Here is a 22,598-nt window from a genome sequence, read left to right as displayed (position 1 = left end):
ATTTTCTCAAAAGACATTATAGATTTAATAACAAATCCCCATTAAAGAACTCGGTTGACTTTTGTGATATCTTAAAGAAATTTACCTTACTACCCAACCACATTATGTGCTCCTTTGACATGAATATGTACTGTAAAGTACCGACAAAGGAGACAGTAAACATTATCAAGGACAATCTTTCCAAACGTAGTAATCTTAGCACGATTGAATTAAATGAGTTCACTTTGTATTAAAGAACAACTATTTTACTTTCAACTTCAAAATTCATCACAGGATGGCATAGCTATGGGTGATCCATTGTCAGGCATCTTGGCTGACATATACATGGATTCATTAGAACACCATAAAATAACTTCAAAAATATGGTGACTCAGCCTGTGGCTCATGTACATAGATAATAATTTTGCAATAATCAGTAAGACTTAACAAGAGTAACAAAATTTAGGATTTTTTTAAACAACCTCGCCCAAAATATAAAGTACACCAAGGAGGACAACGTCAATGAATCCGTTAACTTTTTAGACATCACAGTAACATGCGTTAGCAATACATTCGATATCCAAATTTTTAGAAAACCCACTCATACCCCACTAACAATTAAAACTCAGCAGTACACCCTAACTCCCAAGAGCAGGCCACCTTTTACAGTTTAATTTAATGTATTTTTAATGCACATTTGTGCACTATTAAATAAATAAATAAAAATCCCTTAACACCTAAGAGCCTAAAAACAAAGGTCAATTACATAAAGAATTTGGCGAAATTTAACAGTTTGAAAACAGAAACAGTTAACTGAATAATCATCAAAATCAAACTGAAATTAACAACAAACCTCGTCCCAGATAAACCCAAAAAATCTTAAGTTCGTCACTTTCACCTACAATAATCCAGGTATTTACTGGGAAACAGGCCCCTTTAAAAAAATGAAATATCAACATTGCCTTTAGGACAACAAATACCAACCAAAACCTCTTTCTCAGTCACAACACAGTCAACTCAAACAGTAGAATCTATACTGGCTCAGGCATATGCAGGCTCAAATGCACACAATGCGATGTCTCATACATCTGCGAAACAGGCCGTCAGGCCGGAGTTTCTTAACAAGGTATCACAAGCATTATAATGCCAATAAACAAAATAAGTTCTCAGTCATGAGTTCCCTCATGAAAGATATAGGGCATCAATTCACAACTATCAAACAGGTCCGTACAATTATCAAAAGAGTGAGCAAAGGGAAATTAATGAATGACTTAGAAAGCATTTATGTGTTTTTGGACCAATACTATAACAAGGACCTAAATCTCAATGATTTAATTGTATATGAGATTTTACCCAACTTGTTACAATCACTAAATTTAAATCAAAATAAAATTCTTAAAAATCTAAAACTAATTTCCCCAAAAGCTCCCACCATTCCATTAAAGGTAACTCCCTCCTTGTCCGCCCCTATCAACCTCCTACAGCCAACAGCTCATAAGCTCAATGCTCCGCCCATCTCCTCTCCTCCACCAGACCCCTTCCCTCAATTCCACGCACATAAGATACAAGAAGTGCAATTGTTATTCATTCTGAAGCTGCAAAGGCAACTAGTTAATACCAGAAAAGTCGAGGGGTTAAGTAAAAGTATACGCAGCGTTCATGTCAAATTTATCCCTTATTTCTCTAATCTCAAAAATCCTTCTACCCTCCTCTCTTTACAGATTCTTCACCACACATCCCTCAATAGTCGATTTCAACATTCAATCTGTAGCCAACTTCAAGCACGAGCGTCCGTATTTGACTAAGAGAACAAGAGGAAGCTATCACATCAGCTAGTAAAGACATACACTGCAACACACAGTCGTGAACCTTTCTTCACTTCTACACAAAAATAAGAAGTCTATAGACTCACCTTACAAATACGGGTTTAATAACAATAACAACTCCATGAGTCACACAGCTGTACACTCTATAATAAAACTACAAGCTTCCTACAAGTATATTCAATGTCATTTTTCAATGATTAAACTACTTAACCCATTGAGCCCTGCATATTTGTTGGATTGAAACTGCATTGGCGCTGGGATTATTTTGGAGGAAATATAGTGTCGCTTTATATCATCAGAAATTTCTTAGTTACAAGACCATTAAAGATTTAAATATACATGAACACAAAAGGCTTCCATACCACAAACTGTGGAACAAGGAATACAGTAAAACACTTTATTAGCATCACGGGCCTACTCAGTCCGTCTGCTGAGCTGTAACCCAGTTTTCTCTTTGCACTTTCTCTTCGATTTCCACATCTATTTGTTATTCAGGAGCATTTCTCACACTAGTACTAATATTACTACTAATTTCACTGAAAAAATTACATTCTTAATCATCGTTACTTCCTAAAAGGGGTTATATATCTAAATATCAGTTCTATACTGGCAGCCATCTTGTTTACAAGCAAATCTCAAAGGTAGAGATAGCCCACTTCAAACTAATATTACCAAGCACACTATCGATATATATTACCAAAGAGCATATAACATTGCAAAGAAAGAGTCCCTACGCAAATCACAAATGCAACTCACTCTGCCATCTCTTGAGGAAAAGTAGAATTACGTAGTAAAATGAGACAACGGAACAGTTCCGTGGTCCGGCGTTTGGTCCACCGAGACGCAGCACGGAACGGTTCCGTGGCTCGGGCCCAATGAGTTAAGGTTCATAGTACCATTCTAGGACTTCAAACTGAGTCGTCTTAAACTAGATTCCATTCATACTTTGAACTTGCAACTTGAGGCCATAATTTTAGCCATAGACTTTCTTATCATTCATGTAAGCATAGACAGATTGGCTATTTTTAAAAGTGTTTTAAAGATATCAATGTGAGACTGCACCAACATTAACAATTATTCACACTCATATTTTTTAGATGTGTTTTTTATTGTGTAAATTGTGGTTTGTGAACTTACAAGAAGTTTCCTCATTTTATAACATACATGTTTCTCTATGTAACACTTCAACTAGAGTTATCAGGATCCTGATTTTTATCTTTTAGTCATGAGATGATGCCCATGCAATGGGCGAAACATGTCCCATTAAATTAGTATAACAAGATGTAAATCTTAATTTTAAGAACCCTATGTGTATTGAATAGGTGGATCTCAATAAACTTTTGTAACATTGTTAAATTAATGAAATTTCAACATGGATCTGTCATGAGATTTGTAACATGTAATGTCAAAGCCGACCAGGCTCCCTATAAGTTAAACAAATACCTCAACCTAAAGGTAAAATAAGTCAAGACATAGCTTATTTGAAAGAATGTCTATGACTAAAGTTGGTCCCTAGATTTTGTTACATGCTCAGACGAAAGGCTTACCTGCTCCCAATTTAACTAAAACCCAAAATAGAACCAGTGAAATATGGCTTAAGGATGAAATCAAAACATTCAATCGAAAGAAGTCACAATTAAATTTACAGTTATACAAGATACAGTTAGCAGTATCTCAACCCATATCTCCAGTAGAATGGAGTTCCTTTCAGCTACATGTACATTACAAACTAATTGATACCTTAAGCAGGAAACAAACGACTTTAGATAATGAACTTGCTTATGGTACTTAAAAGAAACTCAGTTGCTGTTACCCAAAAAAACTTAGAAAAATTTTAAAGCATCCCACCTTTTAACAACTCATGAGCCATAGTTAATATAACAAACACAAACTTCTCAGTAAATGAAACTGAGCTGTTAAGCAAAGGATTAAAGCATAATTGGCCCAAGACAGGACAAGAAAGGGACGTGATCAACACTACTATAGCAGAGGTTGAGTCGAATAATTTAAAACTCCCCTTAGATTTACAGATTGATACCAGGTACAAAATAAAAATGAAATTACAGACTGTAACCGAGGAATTAAATAAAACTTCTGATCCCAACCACACAAATCTTATTCAAGGATTAAGAACCAAAATTAATGACAAGAACATCATAGTATGTAAAAAAGGAGGGACCACAGTTTTATTAGACAGGAACGAATATGTTACAAAAATAGAAAACTTTTTTGCGGATGAGACATTTTCAATAGTCAACAAGGAACCCACAACCAAAATTCAACAAAGTTTAAAAAACTAATAAGGAATTCAGATTTCTTATTCAGTGAGCAAGAGTAGCAAAGACTAATCCACATGAACTCTGCTACCCCCATGGCCAGAGCGATACCTAAATTACACAAGAAAAACACACCCATTCAGCACATCATCAATTGCAGAAATGGCCTGAATTATGAGACTTCAAAGTACATTCACTATTACTATTTTCTCAAGAGGAATTATAGATTTATAACAAATCTCCGTTAAAGAACTCGGTTGGCTCTTGTGGTATCTTAAAGTAATTTACCTTACTACCCAACCACATTACAGTAAAACCTCAATAATTCAAAATTGTTTAATTCAAAATCCTGCCTAATTCAAAGCGGCTCCCATTCCCTGAAACAAGAGGTATGGATTTGTGTGTTATTTAAACTTTTTAACGGATAATTCATAATTCAAAGAAGAGTGTTGGTCCCCATTATCGAAATTCAGACTTTTAACTCAAAAGTACCTCAAAATTTAAAAAGCGTTAGTACTTTCCAGGGTAATTTAAATTCAAAATTTATCCGGGTCATGATAGAATGCATCTTCTGGAACTTGCTGGTGTAGTTTTCTGTACTTTCACTCACTTTGGTGCATCTACAGTGTGCTTCATATTTGCTAAGTTGGAGTAAAATCATAATTCTTTTGTATTCAGCGTTTCAAAGATTGCCACAATATCACGTTGCAGGCAGTATGCAGAGAAGTAGAATCCATGAACACTGGCGATGCTGACAGTTGGGGAAAAAGCGTGCATATAATCTGTTTATTCGCAACGAACAATATTGTAAATGCCAATGAAACTGCGTTTTTTCTTTTTTTTATGCTGAGCCCAAATGGACTTTGTTTTAAAGGAGGGTTTGCCAGCCGGGGAATCGTACAGGTTGGGGGTCATTGTACTGTGTTGCAATGCACAAGGAAACGAGAGAATTTCTTTCCTCGTCGTTGCAAAGTTCGACAAGCTACGATGTTTCTGGGGTGTCGGCCACTTCCCGTGCTAGTACAAGGCATCTAAAAATTGCAAACAGTACAGTAATCCAAAAATTAAAGCATTTGAACAATAGAGCCAGCATGATTTGTCCTCATCTTTGAATCGAATGTACACTGACTGACAGAGCAAATGCAACACCAAGAAGGAGTGGTCAGAACTTTATGCCAATTGCAGGGTAGACTGACGTCACTGAGGTATGCTCATGATGTGAAATGCGCCGCTGTGCTGCGCACATAGCGAACGATAAATGGGACACGGCGTTGGCGAATGGCCCACTTCGTACCGTGATTTCTCAGCCGACAGTCATTGTAGAACGTGTTGTCGTGTGCCACAGGACACGTGTATAGCTAAGAATGCCAGGCCGCCGTCAACGGAGGCATTTCCAGCAGACAGACGACTTTACGAGGGGTATGGTGATCGGGCTGAGAAGGGCAGGTTGGTCGCTTCGTCAAATCGCAGCCGATACCCATAGGGATGTGTCCACGGTGCAGCGCCTGTGGCAAAGATGGTTGGCGCAGGGACATGTGGCACGTGAGAGGGGTCCAGGCGCAGCCCGAGTGACGTCAGCACGCGAGGATCGGCGCATCCGCCGCCAAGCGGTGGCAGCCCCACACGCCACGTCAACCGCCATTCTTCAGCATGTGCAAGACACCCTGGCTGTTCCAATATCGACCAGAACAATTTTCCGTCAATTGGTTGAAGGAGGCCTGCACTCCCGGCGTCCGCTCAGAAGACTACCATTGACTCCACACCATAGACGTGCACGCCTGGCATGGTGCCGGGCTAGAGCGACTTGGATGAGGGAATGGCGGAACGTCGTGTTCTGCGATGAGTCACGCTTCTGTTCTGTCAGTGATAGTCACCGCAGACGAGTGTGGCGTCGGCGTGGAGAAAGGTCAAATCCGGCAGTAACTGTGGAGCGCCATACCGCTAGACAACGCGGCATCATGGTTTGGGGCGCTATTGCGTATGATTCCACGTCACCTCTAGTGCGTATTCAAGGCACGTTAAATGCCCACCGCTACGTGCAGCATGTGCTGCGGCCGGTGGCACTCCCGTACCTTCAGGGGCTGCCCAGTGCTCTGTTTCAGCAGGATAATGCCCGCCCACACACTGCTCGCATCTCCCAACAGGCTCTACGAGGTGTACAGATGCTTCCGTGGCCAGCGTACTCTCCGGATCTCTCACCAATCGAACACGTGTGGGATCTCATTGGACGCCGTTTGCAAACTCTGCCCCAGCCTCGTACGGACGACCAACTGTGGCAAATGTTTTGACAGAGAATGGAGAACCATCCCTCAGGACACCATCCGCACTCTTATTGACTCTGTACCTTGACGTGTTTCTGCGTGCATCGCCGCTCGCGGTGGTCCTACATCCTACTGAGTCGATGCCGTGCGCATTGTGTAACCTGCATATCGGTTTGAAATAAACATCAATTATTCATCCGTGCCGTCTCTGTTTTTTCCCCAACTTTCATCCCTTTCGAACCACTCCTCCTTGGTGTTGCATTGTCACTGTCAGTCAGTGTATTTTTCTTTCATTGTGTAAGGTTATGTTTGCCAGTGATTTATCCAAGTTCATTATTTGAATAATGTAAATGCACCTTGTAGGATACTTTTTGGAAATTGCTTTCTCCATGGCATTTGAAGGTTTTAAACTCTGAGTCACAGTGATTGCAAGCATTAATGGGACTTAGAATAATTCATGACGTGGCAATTACAAGAAGAATTTTGAGGGAAGTACCATGGTGGGAAATTGTACAAGGATAGAGTCACTCTACTGTGTGGTAAACTTGTAATGCAGACTGAAGCAAGAGACTTTCTCCTGACGCCATATAAAAACCACGATGTTTTGAGGACATTGGGTATGTACTTTCTGTTCAAGTACAGGACATCTAAAATTCATGCAGTACAGTAATTCAATGAATAAACAACTTGTACAGGGGAGCCAACATAGACTTGTTCTCGTCCTTGAATCATGCTTTTTTTCTTTCCTTGTGTGAGGTTATGCTTGTCAGTAAGTTGTCCAAGTGCATTATTTGAATACTGTAATTGTACCTTGTTGGATACATTTTAGAATTTTTTTTTGTATGGCATTTGAAAGGTTTGAACTGTGTATCAAGTTTAATTGCATGCAGTAGCAGGTCCTAAGGATATTTTGTGATGCGGCAAGGGTTGGAATATCTGAACTATGAGTTGGCAGTTAGTTTGAAATCACATAATTCGACATCTGATTTTTGCATCCCAGTAACTTCGAATTAACGAGGTTTTACTGTGTGTGCTCCTTTGACATAATGAACTTGTATTCTAACTTACTGATAAAAGTAAGAGTAAACATTATCAAGGATTACCTTTCCAAACTCCGTAATCTTAGCACATTTGAAATAGATGAGTTCACTAAGATTCTGAACTTTGTATTAAAGAACAACTATTTTACTTTCAACGGCAAAATTTATCATCGGGATGGCCTAGCGATGGGTGATGCATTGTCAGGCATCTTGGCTGACATATACATGTATTCGTTAGAACATCATAAAACAATGTCAGAAATATGGGGACTCAGCCTGTGGCTGAGGCATGTAGGCGATACTTTTGCAATAATCAGTAAGTCTTAACAATAGTAATGAAATTTAGGACTTTTGAAAGAATCTCGACCAACATATAAATTTTACGAAGGAGGACGAGGTCAATGGATCCATTAGCTTTTAGCCATCACAATAACACAACTTAACAATACATTCAATTTCCAAATTTTTAGAAAACCCACTCATACCCCACTAACAGTTTTAAACTCATCAGTACATCCTAACTCCCACAAACAGGCCACTTTTTACAGTTTAATTTATAGAGCATTAAAAATCCCTTTAACACCTAAGAGCCTAAAAACAGATATCAATTACAAGAAGATTTTGGCAAAATTTAACGGTTTTAAAACAAACAATTAATTGAATTAAATTAAAAAATTAATCAAGAAGATCGAATTTAATTTAGCAACTAACTCCGTCCCAGATAAACCCAAAAAATCTATGTTCATCACTTTCACCTACAATAATCCATGTATTTCCCAGATAACAAACCCCTTAAAAGAAAGCAAAATATCAACATTGCCTTTAGGACAACAAATACCAACCAATACCTCATTCTCAATCACAACACGGTCAACTCAAACAGTAGCATCTAATTCGGCTCGGGCATATAGAGCTTCAAATTCACACATTGTGATGTCTCCTACATTGAACAAACGGTCTGGAGTTTCTTTACAAGGTATCACAAGCATTGTTATGCCAATAAACAAAATAAGTTCTCAGCCATGAGTTCTCTCATGAAAGATACAGGGTATTGATTCACAACTATTGAACAGGACCTTACAATTATCAAAAGAGTGGGCAAAGGGAAATTTATGAATGAATTAGAAAGCATTTATATATTTGGACCAGTACTATAACAAAGACCTAAATCTCAACGATTTATATGAAGGAAGAATCCATTATACGAGAATTTACCCAACTTGTTTCAATCACTAAATTTAAATCAAAATAAAATTCTTAAAAATCTAAAAGTAACATCCCACAAAAGCTCCCACCATTCCATTAAAGGTAACTTCCTCCATGTCCGCCCCTACCAACCTCCTACATTCAACGGCCCATAAGATCAAGACTCCGCCACCTCCTATCCTCCGCCACACCCCGTTCCCTCAATTCCGCACCGATACAATACATGAAGTACAAGTGTCATTTGTTCTGATGCTGTAAAGGCAACTAGTTCACACCAGAAACGTTGAGGGGGTAAGTAAATGTATACACAGCGTTTCTCGTCAAATTTAACCCTTTTTGCCCTGATCTTAAAAATCCTCCTACCCTTCTCTCATTACAGATTCTTCACCACACATCCCTCATTAGTTGATTTCAACATTCAAGCTGTAGGCAACTTCAAGCACGAGCATCCCCATTTCACTAATAGTACAGGAGGAAGCTATCACATTAGCTAGTAAAGACATAGACGGCAACACACAGTTGTGAACCTTTTTACACTTTAACAAAAATAAGAAGACTGGGGACTCACCTTACAAATACGGGTTTAATAACAGTAACAACTCCATCTGTCACACAGCTGTATACTCTACTGTGTGACAATGCTATAACCTTTCTACAAGAATATTCAATGTCATTTTTCAATTATTAAACTACTTAAGGTTCATAGTAACCATACTACGACTTCAAATCGAGTTGCCTTAAACCAGATCCCATTCATACTTTGAAATTGTAACTTGAGACCATAATTTTAAGCATAGACTTTTTTGTTGTTCATGTAAATATACACAGGTTAGCTATTTTTAAAAATGTTTTAAAGATATCAGTGTAATACCGCAGCAACATTAACCATTATTCTCATACATATTTTTTAGAGGTGTTTTATTTGTGTAAATTGCGGAGTGTGAACTTACTACAAGTTTTCTCATTTTTATAACACATATTTTTCTCTCTGTAACATTTTGAATAGAGTAATCAGGATCCTGATTTTTATCCTTTAGGGAGATCACGGCTGATGGTGCCCATACAATGGGCGAAGCATGTCCCGTTAAATTAGTATGACAAGGTCTAAATCTTAATTTAAGAACCAAGTGTGTATTGAATAGGTGGATCTCAGTAACCTTTTGTAACATTGTTGAATTAATCTCTGATAATTTGTAAACAATCTGTACCTTGTTTAATCTTGCAACTATCGTCGCCATAAGACCTATCTGTGTCGGTGCAACGTAAAGCCCCTAGCAAAAAAAAATATTGCAACTTGTGTCACGAACAGATCATCATGCATGGCTGTAAGAAGCTGTAGTGGCAAATTTTTAATTAGGAGATTAATTGAACATCACGTTTTCATTTTGGGCTACTCAAGGGATCTTGATTCAACCATCTTGGACCATGTATTGTTGATGATTATGTTCATTTGTAGTCGTCTGGACACTAAGACGCCAGGTTTTTCCTTTTCTCTACGATATTTTAATTTTTCTTATTTACAGATGTTCCTCCTTTTCTATTGCTACCTTGTCTACTGCTATCCAAAAGTGTGTTCCTTGTCACGTTCTTATCTCTCTTATCAGTTTTCTCAAAAGCAGTGGCAAAAGGTACTCAGTTTTTTAAGATGCAGCAAGTCATTATGTAAATGTAATGTAAATTTTAATCTAATAGCAGTTGTATAGTATTATTCGAAGTAATTACACATGTTGTGTATGAGTTGACTATATTTGTAAGTATAGAAGATATTATGAATAGAATTTTATATATAATGTAAATTTATTAACGGTGAGCTGTATGTTTAATAGGAAAAGATTTGTGTAAAATGTATAATAGTGTATTTTAAGAAATTATCTTCTTCTCTGCTCATTTAACATTTAGTACTTGATGATAATGTATTTTTGTGTACCATTTGCCACCAAGGTAGACACCTCTTTTGCATTTAGAGCAATTTTGATTTGATTCTTCCTTTCCATTCTTATATTTTTGAAATGGGAGATAAATTAACTATACTCTTCTTGTGCCACTATGAAATTTATTTTCTCAGCTGTTTCTTGTTTAGGCCTATATATTTTTATTTCCTTACTTCTTTATTGTACTTTTCATATTTCTTACTTATAGCCACCTGAAGATATTAAGGAGGAAATATTCATAGAAGAACATACTGATGATCAGCTGCTGCAATACATCAAAGAAGAAACAAAGTATGTACACTACAAATCCTATACAGTATGGAATATGTTGTACCTATTCACAGTTGTGTTCACTGTTGGTTGGTTTATCTCCAAAAACTGGCCATTTTCATCACTTTAATTCTTTCTTTACAAGGTTATACTTAAATACTATATCTTAAAATTCTATTGGTTAAAATTATCTAAAACAATCAGGAACTACAAGATCACATTTAATGTTCTCTCATGTAGTTTTATTGAATAAATGTCTACAAAAAGAATATCTGGTAAAGCTAGATATTTTAGAAGTATATTTCTTTACAATACCTTTAAGCAACGATGAAAAATGAACAAAGAGGTGACAAGTCAAGTTATGTATAGAAAGATGGTAACAGGGGAATGTGAATATATGAGGATAAGGATAATAGCTAGTCATTGTGGAAATGTCACTGTCACCGCATCATTTGTTCATCACATTCTTATCATCTGAAATGCCATCTGCAACTATTATCTGCAGATATTCTCAGTAATTTTGTATGTTTGTACCAACAGTGACACACATAAAAAGCCATGTTTGTAGAATATAAACTAAATATATAAATTCAAATTTGTTAAGTTTTATGTTCATTTTAAACAATATAATAATTTCAAACCAACATAATTAGGTTCATTAATCAATACAATGATGACTGAGTTCAATAGTGTGATAACTCAAAACATGTCATTTTTAAGTTATTTAGTTGGTTAGTTTCTTTTTATTTATTATCTTTTCTGTTCTCTTGTGTGTTAAGTCCGATTCCTCTATTTGTGGATCCCAAGCAGATAATGTGTTGTAGAAATGAAACATTCAGATCAGTAGTGCTACATCTTAGATATGATAGGTTTCAAATAAAATTCCCACATTGTTGAAAGTGTAAAAAAATTATTGTGGTATTGAATTTATGCCTGTTCCAGTGTTATGATCACACTTGCTGATTGTCTACAATTCCCACTATTCATTTTAGTGCTCATTATCAGTCAAGTGTTTGTAGTGTGTTGATTGGAAACACATGTACACAGTTAGTATAAAGTAATAAAATGGACAGCTAAAAGTGAAGTTCAGGTTGCCTTAACAAATTTCAGAATTCAACAAGTAAGTAAATTTATTATCACGTAAAAGTAGGTAAATAATAATGTAATGATATAATCATATTTCAAAATTGTAATTTTCATCACTGACATTACAAAGTAGCACAAGTGTATATCCTGTTTGCAAACATTTAATACAGTAGTATTTTTTGAACTCTAGGTGTCCCATTGGATTTCTTGCTAATTAATTTTTTGCTCTCACACCTTTGTTGGTTAGAGTGTGAAACGATCTTTGATAATCCTTGGGAAATTATTGTATAACCATGGACTGGTGCTCTTAACTTAGCCCTTGTATTGGCAGGTCCTCCAATGGCTAGTCATAGCCTAATGTTTGACTTCAAATCATATTAGTGATGGAAACTACGAATTCTGAAAGGATTATTTGATTTTGTGTGTGGTTAGAGTCTGCTCGACTGTTATGTGATACATTGACTTGTTCCTACTGTCCGTTCACAACTAGTTGCAAGGAATATTCATTTCAGTCCTCAGAACTGCCCAGTAGCAGCCTACACGCTCTCATTAGTCAAGGTAGATCCATGCACACAACTGAAGATTGCCCAAATATGTCAACTGTTCAAATTCTACTGTTTGTTTGTAATTCTTGTGCAACAGGGCACAGTAGGCTACCTTAGAGAACGATCTTGTATTATGACCACCAATAAAAATGTTGCCTTTCACACACAAATTGCATATTTCTATTTTTGGATGGCGTTTAAATTAGCTTTCTTCTTCCTAATGATATCATCTGCAGAAACACTCTTGAGGCAACAAAGCAACAAGCCATTTGTGTGTTTTCCTTTTGCTTGGTATATAAGTAAGAGTACAGTTGATTGTTTATATAGCTTAGTCCATTGTATATCATAGATTTTAGCTGCTTCTGAAGGTTTCAGTCGACTGGATCTTCTCTTCTGTTTCCTACTTTGTTTTATATCTCACCTCAGGTGTTATGTTATTGTGACTATCATTTCAGCAGTCCACAAATATCATTCAGAAAATAAATGACTTATTTTAAAATGTCTAAAAGATGTGCCATGTCAATTTGGTACTGAATTATATAAGAACAGGTTTCAAGATCCATAAAATTTCCTAATCACTTACTTATGGATAGACACATATTTCTGAGCTTACCAATTATTGGAGAGACACATTGCCTTTGCTAAATAATTAGTGATGAGGCTAACTTCCGTTTTTGTAGAGACACATGGTCCTGAACTAACCACTTCGTGATGCAGTTTCCCTCCACTTGTAGAGTGTCGAGTGTCAAAGGGTGCTGAGCTGACCACTTTGTGCTACTCTTCCATGGTCTTCATATTTATAGACTTGATTGGGTTGAAAATAACAAATTGAATATTCTGATCATTTGCTATCTATGATGGATGTAAGCAGAAATATGAATTGCAAAATTCCATTCAGGCTGGAATACACTGACAGACTCCCCTTTTTTTGGTACTCATAGCATTTCACTGGATATTCAAACTGTCACTCCCGATTAACACAGATAATCAGCAAATTTTTATTTTGTTGAGTTACATATTTTTCTTTAAATGCATTTATAGGAGTCACTGAAGCACAAAATCCAGAAGCATTCTGTCATTCAAACATTACTGTATTTTGTGAAAATAAGTCTTTAATTATTGGACATAGGCTTTAGGGGTGATAACTTGAACATACTCCATTGAATGTTAGTATGTGGAAATATCAATTGTATCCTGTTTTTATAACAATATTTATCAATCTTCTTCTTGTTATTCTGCTTCTTTAGTGTAAGTCCTGCCTGGTGGCAGGGTCCAGTGTTGTGATTCATTGTCTCCAGTTAGTTCGGTCTCAGGCCATGTCTGTATGTAGTCTCACAGCTTTCATGTCATGCACTTTACCTGTCCTATGCTGTCTTGTTAGTTTGATGATCTGGTTGAAAAGCTTGCTTCAGCCACACTGCTCCATCCCCCCATTTAGAGAAACAGAACTCTGACAGAAAATATTCGAGACAGATGGCTTTCCCTGGTTGCATTTCCTTCAGCATAGCCTGGACTTTGGTGACATCAATTTCCTATATTGGACCTACAACAGCGGAGGTGATCGGGTGTAGTAGATATGGAAATTCATAAATTGAAATTTTGTCGAAGTATTTCTGCCAGTTGAGTAGCAAATTTTCTGTTTCCTCATTGATGCCATAAAAGCGTTGGACTTCTTCCGTTTTGCGATGCCTAGATTTGACTAGCCATTAAATATTCTGCACATTTTTGCATGTGTCAGTTATCACATATAGACCTGCTTACCAGTTTGCTTTTGTTACAGCAACAATCTCCTTCACTTTACTAGTGGCTGCTTTATAGGCTTTCCAATGAGCATGAAACTATTGTACACCTGTTTATTTAACCGTACTGTATATTTAACATCGTCATTCTGATGCCACGTGTCATAGTTAATCCTTCGCTGTTGTCGCCCTAACTTAGTTGTTCCAAGAATACAGTGTGCAGTGTCTTTCAGTTTACTCACCGCCTCACTTCAACTATGGTCCTTTGTGCACTATAACTTCTGCAACAATGTTGGCCTCCTTCTTCAGGCATAACCATTTGATCTCATTTGGTCAATTTCCAGCAAAGTATTGGGCTCTTGGTGACTTTATCCGCAGCTAACAGATGACTGCTCGAGGTTCATTCGCAATGGTTTCGTAATTAACAACTGTTGTCTCTAGAACATCTATCAGATTCCTTCATCTCACGAGGATGTAGTCAATGTCAGTTGGATGGGAGGCACAGTAGTACATGACGAGATGAATTTCACGCTTTTTGAACTGTTTGTTTGCGATGATCAGTTTATGCATAATCGAGAATTTGTTGGCCATTGTCGTTCTTCTCAACATATCTGTGTCCACCATGGACACTGAGTTCTTCTTTCCTGCATCTGACGTGTCCTTTCATATCTCCAGCAATGAGGCAGTGCCCAGAAGGCATCTTGGGTCTCTATGCCCTGGCCAGTTTTGGAGCGTTCCACTGAGAAATTAGAATTTCCTTCTCTCTCCAATGTTTGCATCAAGCAGTTGCCATACTTTTGCAAATCGGGGACTGAACCGTCAAATTTTGCTTATATAACAATGCCAACACCATTAGTTGTTTTTCGGCTTCCTTTGCACATCAGTTAGTAACCACACCCCATTTTGCATGAATTTTCTCCAGCCCCACATTTTTCTTGTACCTCGCAGATGTATACCTTCCCTCAAGTGCTGTGGCTAATTTGCTACCTTCTCCACACATAGTTCAGTGATGTGATACAATAAGGGGTAATCGCTTCTTTAGCTGTCACAGCCCGTTCGACGGTAACCCTTCCATACTTTTCACACTGCCTGGGCCCTGCCAATGCACGTCCCTTCCAGGGGATAGCCTAACCTTGTTTCTGATTCCATGAGGCATATTTCTGTAAACATGAGACGGTATTATTTTATGGCCGACTTGTCTTGAAGCATTTTAGAGCTCATGAGAGCAGGTAGTTACGCCACTCTGGACATGGGAAACAGACGCCTTGTGCAGCTGCTCCTTTAGAGAAGAAATGCTATCCTCCCTTCTGCATTGACTTCCATGAAGGTAGAGTACCTCTTCTGTGAACTGATCCATACCGAACATCTCAGTCTCCAACAAATTTGCCATTAAGGCCTCTGTGATTGTTTGGTCCACGAGAGCTATTATATTTCGCTCAAGTCTGCCGGCAAATCAGTGGGATACCTGTACCTCTCACCTGGGACGCACCGCGTGTTACAGCAATGTAGCTGATTCCTGGAGAATATTTATCAGGGCAGAATGAAATACCGTTTTACTGAAAAACTAATTGTGAACTTGATAAATCACTTGTGACAAAAATCACATAATCATGTAAAGAGTAATGGCCACAAAATTACGCACCTTTTGCTAGGCGTGATATTCCTTAAAACATATGACATACAATCCAGTGTCGTATTTTCTGCCCCCTGTTGTGTAGTGATATCATCAATATCTTGTGTGATGATCAAGAGGTCCAGCCTGTTGTACCTGGAATCAGTGTCCCCCTTTTATTTGTCCACTTATTTTCTCCTAAAAGTGCAGCGACAACACATTTTCGAGCCTCCCACTACTTTGCTTGTAAGGAAGTCATGCATTCGACTGGGCCATGTGAAATCAGCATGAATTGTTAAGTGCTACTTCATGTTGCAATGTATTTTGGCCTGCATGATTGAATTTTCCCACATGCCTGTTGTAAGTGGATCTCACCTCTAACCAAGAAATTTGTATTTCTCGCTCTTCTTTAATAGAATATGTAGAACCACTCTGCGGTGAGGAGACAGGCACAGACTTGGATGCTATCCAATGATGTTATCATTCCACTAAAAATTATCAATTTGTCTGTGATCTTTGGAAATGAAAGAAATCTCATTCCTTCTTTTATGTAGCAGCAATATCCACTACAGTGAAATTCAATGTCCTGTCATTTCGAATTTTGTCTCATTCCTTGATTTTTATGCTTCTAGTGTTAAGAATATTCAAGAATACAATAGCTTGCATTTGTGTTCAAATTCAGGGTATAAAACACTACTACCATATTCTTTGTGACCTTCATCATGTCTATGACAGCAGTATCTGGGAGAGAAAAGAAAGCATCAGTGTTAGGGAAAGTGCCATCATCTGCTTGTTATATTCCAGATTTCCCAGGATTTCATCAGAATTCGTTTTTGCCATGTTGCACACGGACTCTGTTAAAGACAGCTGTTAGAACAGACTGATGTAATACATGGTTGTGAGTATTAACTTCCTTGTATAAACCTACAGTCCGGTATGCAGGTTGGTCTGTTTGATTGCACATCAAAGCTATGTAATTAGAAATAACTACACTGTGATGTAATGGAATGCTACACTGATATGACAATATTGTACAAATATAATAGGTATGTTTGCATTACTGTAAATAACATTCATAAAAGATTAGCCATCTTGCTGTCTGCCAGCAAACAATGTTCTCAACTTCATTAATATCTACAACAGATTCTCTCAAGCAACCTGAACAACAAGTGCTTTTTACAAAAGTCACTACTTGCCTGCCACAAAACGCAGAGTGGTTGAACAAATTCAAAACTCCAAAACATATGCCGACCTTCATGTAGGAGTACAGATATATTAGGGTATCAATAGGTAAATGTGTGCCGGATTAAAGAGCGTGTATTTCTCCTTTTAGTCTGAATCACTTTTCCTGTATTCTTTAATTGAGGTTGTCTATGAGTTCGTACATTCCTAAATCGTCAGTTTCTTGCATGTGATGTCGTGATTTGAGAGAAAAGACACACCACATCCTTGTAAAAATTGGGATTTATTGAAATTTAAGGCTACACTCTGAATGTGACCTCAAATGACGTTTACCCTCAAGAGTGTGATGTTCATGAGTAACAAGCTAATTGAATGGGATCTTAGTGAGTGGAATGTTAAGTAGCAATTCTTTTGTGTGAGAGTTGTAGTGGAGTTGGCTGTTGAACTACTGGTAACACGGCTTTAATTTCTTACTGTAGATCGAGCCCCGAGGTGAGCAACACAGATCATCAACCTCCGGATGGCGGAGAACCTTGCTTTAGGTGCAGTGCGTGCGGAAAAATCCTGGCCGGGAAATTGAGCCTCTTGCGACATCTGAAGAGTCACAGAAATGATCGTTCCTTCAAGTGCGATCACTGTGGAAAGCTATTTGGCAGAAGAAACAGCTTGTCGAATCACCTCAGGTTCCACGCAGATGGTGGGCCGTACTTGTGCAATGTCTGTGGGATGTCATTCACCCGAAAAGACAGCCTAGCATATCATATGCGTACTCACACAGGTGAGAGGCCATACAAATGTAATGTTTGTTTTAAGTCCTTCAGAACCACATCACACCTAGCAAAACACGTTCGTACTCACACAGACGACAGGCCGCACTCCTGCACTGTCTGTGGCAAATCTTTCATTCAGAAAGGAGGCTTAGCTAAACATATGCGCAAACACACAGGCGAGAACCCTTACCGATGCAATATCTGTGGTATTCTCTTCACCGTTGGAGGTAATCTTTCGAAACACATGCGTACTCATAGAGGCGGGAAGCCTTTTTCTTGTAATGTTTGCGGTAAGTCCTTCAACCGGAAAGTCCATCTTACTGATCACATGTGGACTCACACAGGAGAGAAGCAAAACTGGTGCAATATCTGTGGCCAGGCATTGAGTACTAAGCCGCAGCTAGAAAGTGATGCACCCACTCACACGGACGGCAAGCTGCACTGGTGCCATGCCTGTGGCAATTCATTGCCTAGTGAATCCCATCTAGCGCGTGATTTGCAGACTGACACGGGCGACAAACTGCATCTCTGCAATTTCTGTGGCAAATCCTTCGTACAGAAAGCCAGCCTAGCATATCACATGCGGATTCACACAGGAGTGAGGCCATACTGTTGTAATGTCTGTGGCAAGTCGTTCAGCACTAAATCCCAGCTAGCACGTGACTTGCGGAGTCACGCGTGCGGCAAGCAAAACTGATGCAATGTCTTTGGCAAATCCTTCATCTAGGTGTCAACATAGTAGGTCACATGCGACCCACCCAGGCATGTAGCCAACCTGGTGCAGGGTTTGTATAATGCACATTTCCGGGTTAATTGCGCTGTCGAAACACACGCAGACACATACAGACGAGAAGCCATATTTAGGAAATGTCAGTAGTAAATCTTAAGCCAGAAAGTCTATCCAACAGTTCACATCCGAATGCACACGCTTGTTATATCACACGAGTGCTCAGTAATGCGAAAAATGTTCAAAGAATCACACAACTTAACCGAGTACATGTGAAGCTCATTGGAGAGATACTGCACTGCTTCGTGATTTGTGGCAAATCGTTCGCACGGTGTCAGTGTACAATGGCGAGACGGCGCACAAGCGTCACTTCACGACGGAAACCACACGAGATTTAATAATAATGTTATTTTGCTTTACATCTAACTAACACGTGCAAGAGAGTTCGGAGTTTCACAAGACCTTCTCCAATTCTGGAGATGTAACCAGGCACATGCGATCGCACACAGCAGAGAAGTAATAATTTCTTCAGCCAGAACGGCACGTTTCAGGCACACCTCCTGATGTACGCCGGAGTGCGGTCCATCCCTTTTTGTCTTTTTCGCTGAGATAGAATCTTCAGGTAACATGATGCCAGGTCCGTGTGGGAAAAGATCAAAGTACTTTTCATGAGTTATCTCCTCATCAATCACAGATATATGACACCCTCTTGTTCTCATCCATGGACGACGCTTTTTCTGTTTGCGGACTTCAGTAGAAATGTGCTCAGTAACACTCATTGAGGAGCCGTTAAGATGCGGGGATAAGAAGTAATCATCATGAACAGAGAAGAGTCATATGGCAACAACAAGTGGTGAAATGCTAGAAGAGCATGAAAAAGTATTCAAACCTTCGAATAAACATTTCAAGGGAATAAATAAGTGCCGAATCTAGTCATAATATGGTATACAGTTGATGAAATTGTTGCTGATGACTGAACACACCTTTGCTCTCTTGCTACATGTCACAAGTGTGTTCCTATAATTATGAGTAGACAAGTAGCTCAAAACTGTACCTGCTCCCTCGGCTCTGGTACGATAATACTGTGTCTGTCAACCTGTTCTGAATGCAAATTGAAAGTTCTGCTTCAATGCCCATAGTTATTCGTGAAGATCCCGTAGTTCTCGTGGAGGTGTCTACAAGTAAAGACTCGTATGTTGAGAGCTACAGTATAATCCAAGTTTCTCCATCTTTGTTTACTGGGTGGCAGATGATTGGCCACTCGCTAATGAAACCTCAAATCACTAAAATCTGTTATATCTCAATGTTGTTAGTGTTAAAGAGACATACTTAGTACTGAACCCTTTTTGTCATGTCAAACTTATATTTGCCTGTTGCAGGTCTTCACTTCGAATTGTTAAATCTTGTGTCTCAGTGGATGTTAATGACTCTTCGTCACTTCCAGACGTAACTATCGGGTATCAAGGAATGCCTACTTACTGAAATTAAAAGCTTACATAAACTATGTTTATTCAATCAAAAACAATGAAATATGATGGCGGGTGTGTTTACATATATGGCCAAAAGCAGTGGTCTGCTGTCAATAACAATATAATTGTGTGGTTGGACGATTTCAGGATGAAAATTAATATCCACCATAAAAGAAAGCCCGGAATTCTATTTACAGAAAACCACGTTGTGGTTAACTAGAAAACAAAAATATGAGATTCAATCTGCTTGCCTCCATAAACAACTGTGCGTTATGCTTCCGATTTCTCGATCGTCTAATTATCAGGAAGTGATCTCCAGACCTTTTTTAATGTAGGCTGTCCACTAACTGACCATCCGCATACAACGATTTACCTGGACCCTCAATTGAATATGAGTAACCTCCAATTCACTTAACTGAACTATCACGGTCATCCAATAAAATAAATATCTAAGATTAAATAAACATGCCTGATGACCAAATTGGCCTTTCACTGAAGTTAATTGAACGTGCCTGATGACCAAAATAAGAGGACTTCTAGTGCCAGTGAATTAATGGTGTAATATCACACATCATAAAATAGTATTATTTATATAAAATGTATGAAGTTATATCATGAACCAAAACAACATTATGAAGTCAGTGATTGGAATAAATCTATGAAAACTTGTGAAAAGAAACCCTATACCACTACAATTTTACTCATGCTCTCATTTCTTATAAGGTTCAAACAAACCTCAAAATAAACTTGACCCATGGGAAGCCCTTAAATATTATTGGTCATGGAGTTCAACTACATCCACTTATATAGTCCTACTAAAATATAAACTTGCAAACTGTTACAACACCTCTATGAACAACATGGCCATAAATGATGGGTATCCTATGGACTAATGGCAGAGTGCTACTACATCTTTTATTTTGCTAGTTGCTTTACATTGCACTGACGGGACGGGAAAGGGCTAGGAGTGGGAAGGAAGTGGCCGTGTCCTTAATTAAGGTACAGCCCAGCATTTGGCTGGTGTGAAATTGGGAAACCACGGAATACCATCTTCAGGGCTTCCGACAGTAGGGTTCGAACCTACTGTGTCCCGAATACTGAATAATGGCTGCACATAAGCGACTGCAGCTACATTTTATGGAATACCCGGCAATATTGAGTCTTTGTGTCAGACTAGAAAACTTACCTCTCATCTAGGGGCAGTTGGCTAGCTAAATCATTTCACAGTCCTAGCACATTCGAGCAATTCCCAAGAATCCATTCCATGCACTGCAACCACCATCCTACGTTTCCATTGGAGGACACACCATCGACAATATTTAACACATAGCTGCACTACGGAAATATCAAGAAGTGGAAATCCTAATTATCTAAGGACATTCTTCTGACACCAAAATAATTATTTAAATGCTCAGTGGGAATATGAAGTATGACTGTGTTATAGAAACACCGAAACTGGAATACAACGTCAAATGTTCGGAACTGTTACTGAGAATCCACTCTATCATTTCCCTAAGCAATAGAATTGAATTCAAATAACTCCTCATTTATTTTAACATCAATAATGTAGCATGCCCTTCTATTTCTGAACAGCGTCCACCTCATATAAATGTGAACACCTGTTATCTCATCTAACAGGTCTCTCCACTGTCTTACAGGTGAGCCAACAAATCTTGCCATGGACGGCCCTTTACTACAGCACAAATCTACCTCCAAATCCTTGTATTATCAGACAGTTTATCGGTCAACATTATTGACTTCAAAAATGAACTCAAGTCTAATGGGATCTGTGGAATATGATATGCGTTTCACCGGTATCAATGGAGTTATTAGATGAACAAAGGATCCCTCTGGATATAGGGTCCTATTCAATGTTTAAACCATGGACCTTGCCATATTTCAAAATATTCTGTCCTGACGATTTTCCCTCAGCCTTTTTACAAAGAAACCTGTGCATTATCTACACTATAAACTCTGGAATATGTACTAGGAACATGTCTCAGTAACTGAGTCACATGGTTTCTTAACTTCATGGACAAATAAAACATATCTACCACCGACAGTTACGGTCAGTTACGAAGTTTCTCACTTCGGTTGGAAATACAGTACTTCAGACGCATATGACAATGACTTCAATATCGACCACAAAACTCATTAGACCGAATTCCGTGCTATCTCCTCCTTTCAAATCTATTGCAGACTGCCTTTCACAGAACAAAGCTTACCCCACTGATTGTAACTATTACATGTTCCATTACTTACTATTTCAAAATGTTGTGCCCAACCAAGAGCGTGATCGTACATATTTTGCAAATGAGTGTGCTTTCTTCTCTTCACAGATTATTTTCTTCTCACTGTGTTTTTATCCGTTCTTCAGTCCATGCAGTGGTGTTCTCTTCTTGGGTTTTTAGCAATTTCATGTATGTTCACCAACGTTCTAAATCTAGGCGTGAACCATATAATGTCATCTGATATGCTGAATTTTTGAAGGTCTTTTTCAGTTTTGATTATCGAGTTATTTTTCACTTTTATCGAGGAGGCATTATTAAATATCTTTTTAGTGAGCCTTTCCTCATCCATTCTCTGAATATGGCCATCAAATTTCAATCGGCTTTTTCCAATTATGTCTGATATTTTCTGAGTATGTTGGTATAACTCCGGGGAGCTATTCATCCGCTC

At 38.4% G+C, this 22,598-nt stretch overlaps 1 protein-coding gene across 1 annotated transcript in view; it reads left to right on the top strand.

Moving 5' to 3' along the window:
• LOC137503339 (zinc finger protein 134-like) overlaps positions 1 to 22,598 on the top strand; it is a 64,707-nt gene that overhangs the window by 20,825 nt on the left and 21,284 nt on the right. The window contains exons 4-5 of the mRNA XM_068230895.1: positions 10,728 to 10,810; positions 17,433 to 17,731. Coding sequence (XP_068086996.1) covers positions 10,728 to 10,810; positions 17,433 to 17,731 — 382 coding nt within the window. The remainder of the gene's footprint in view (positions 1 to 10,727; positions 10,811 to 17,432; positions 17,732 to 22,598) is intronic.

This window comes from Anabrus simplex, chromosome X (assembly GCF_040414725.1).
Source record: "Anabrus simplex isolate iqAnaSimp1 chromosome X, ASM4041472v1, whole genome shotgun sequence".
NCBI lineage: Eukaryota > Metazoa > Arthropoda > Insecta > Orthoptera > Tettigoniidae > Anabrus > Anabrus simplex.
The sequence above is the reverse complement of the archived record's forward strand: the minus strand, read 5'-3'. Positions and strand labels throughout refer to the sequence as shown.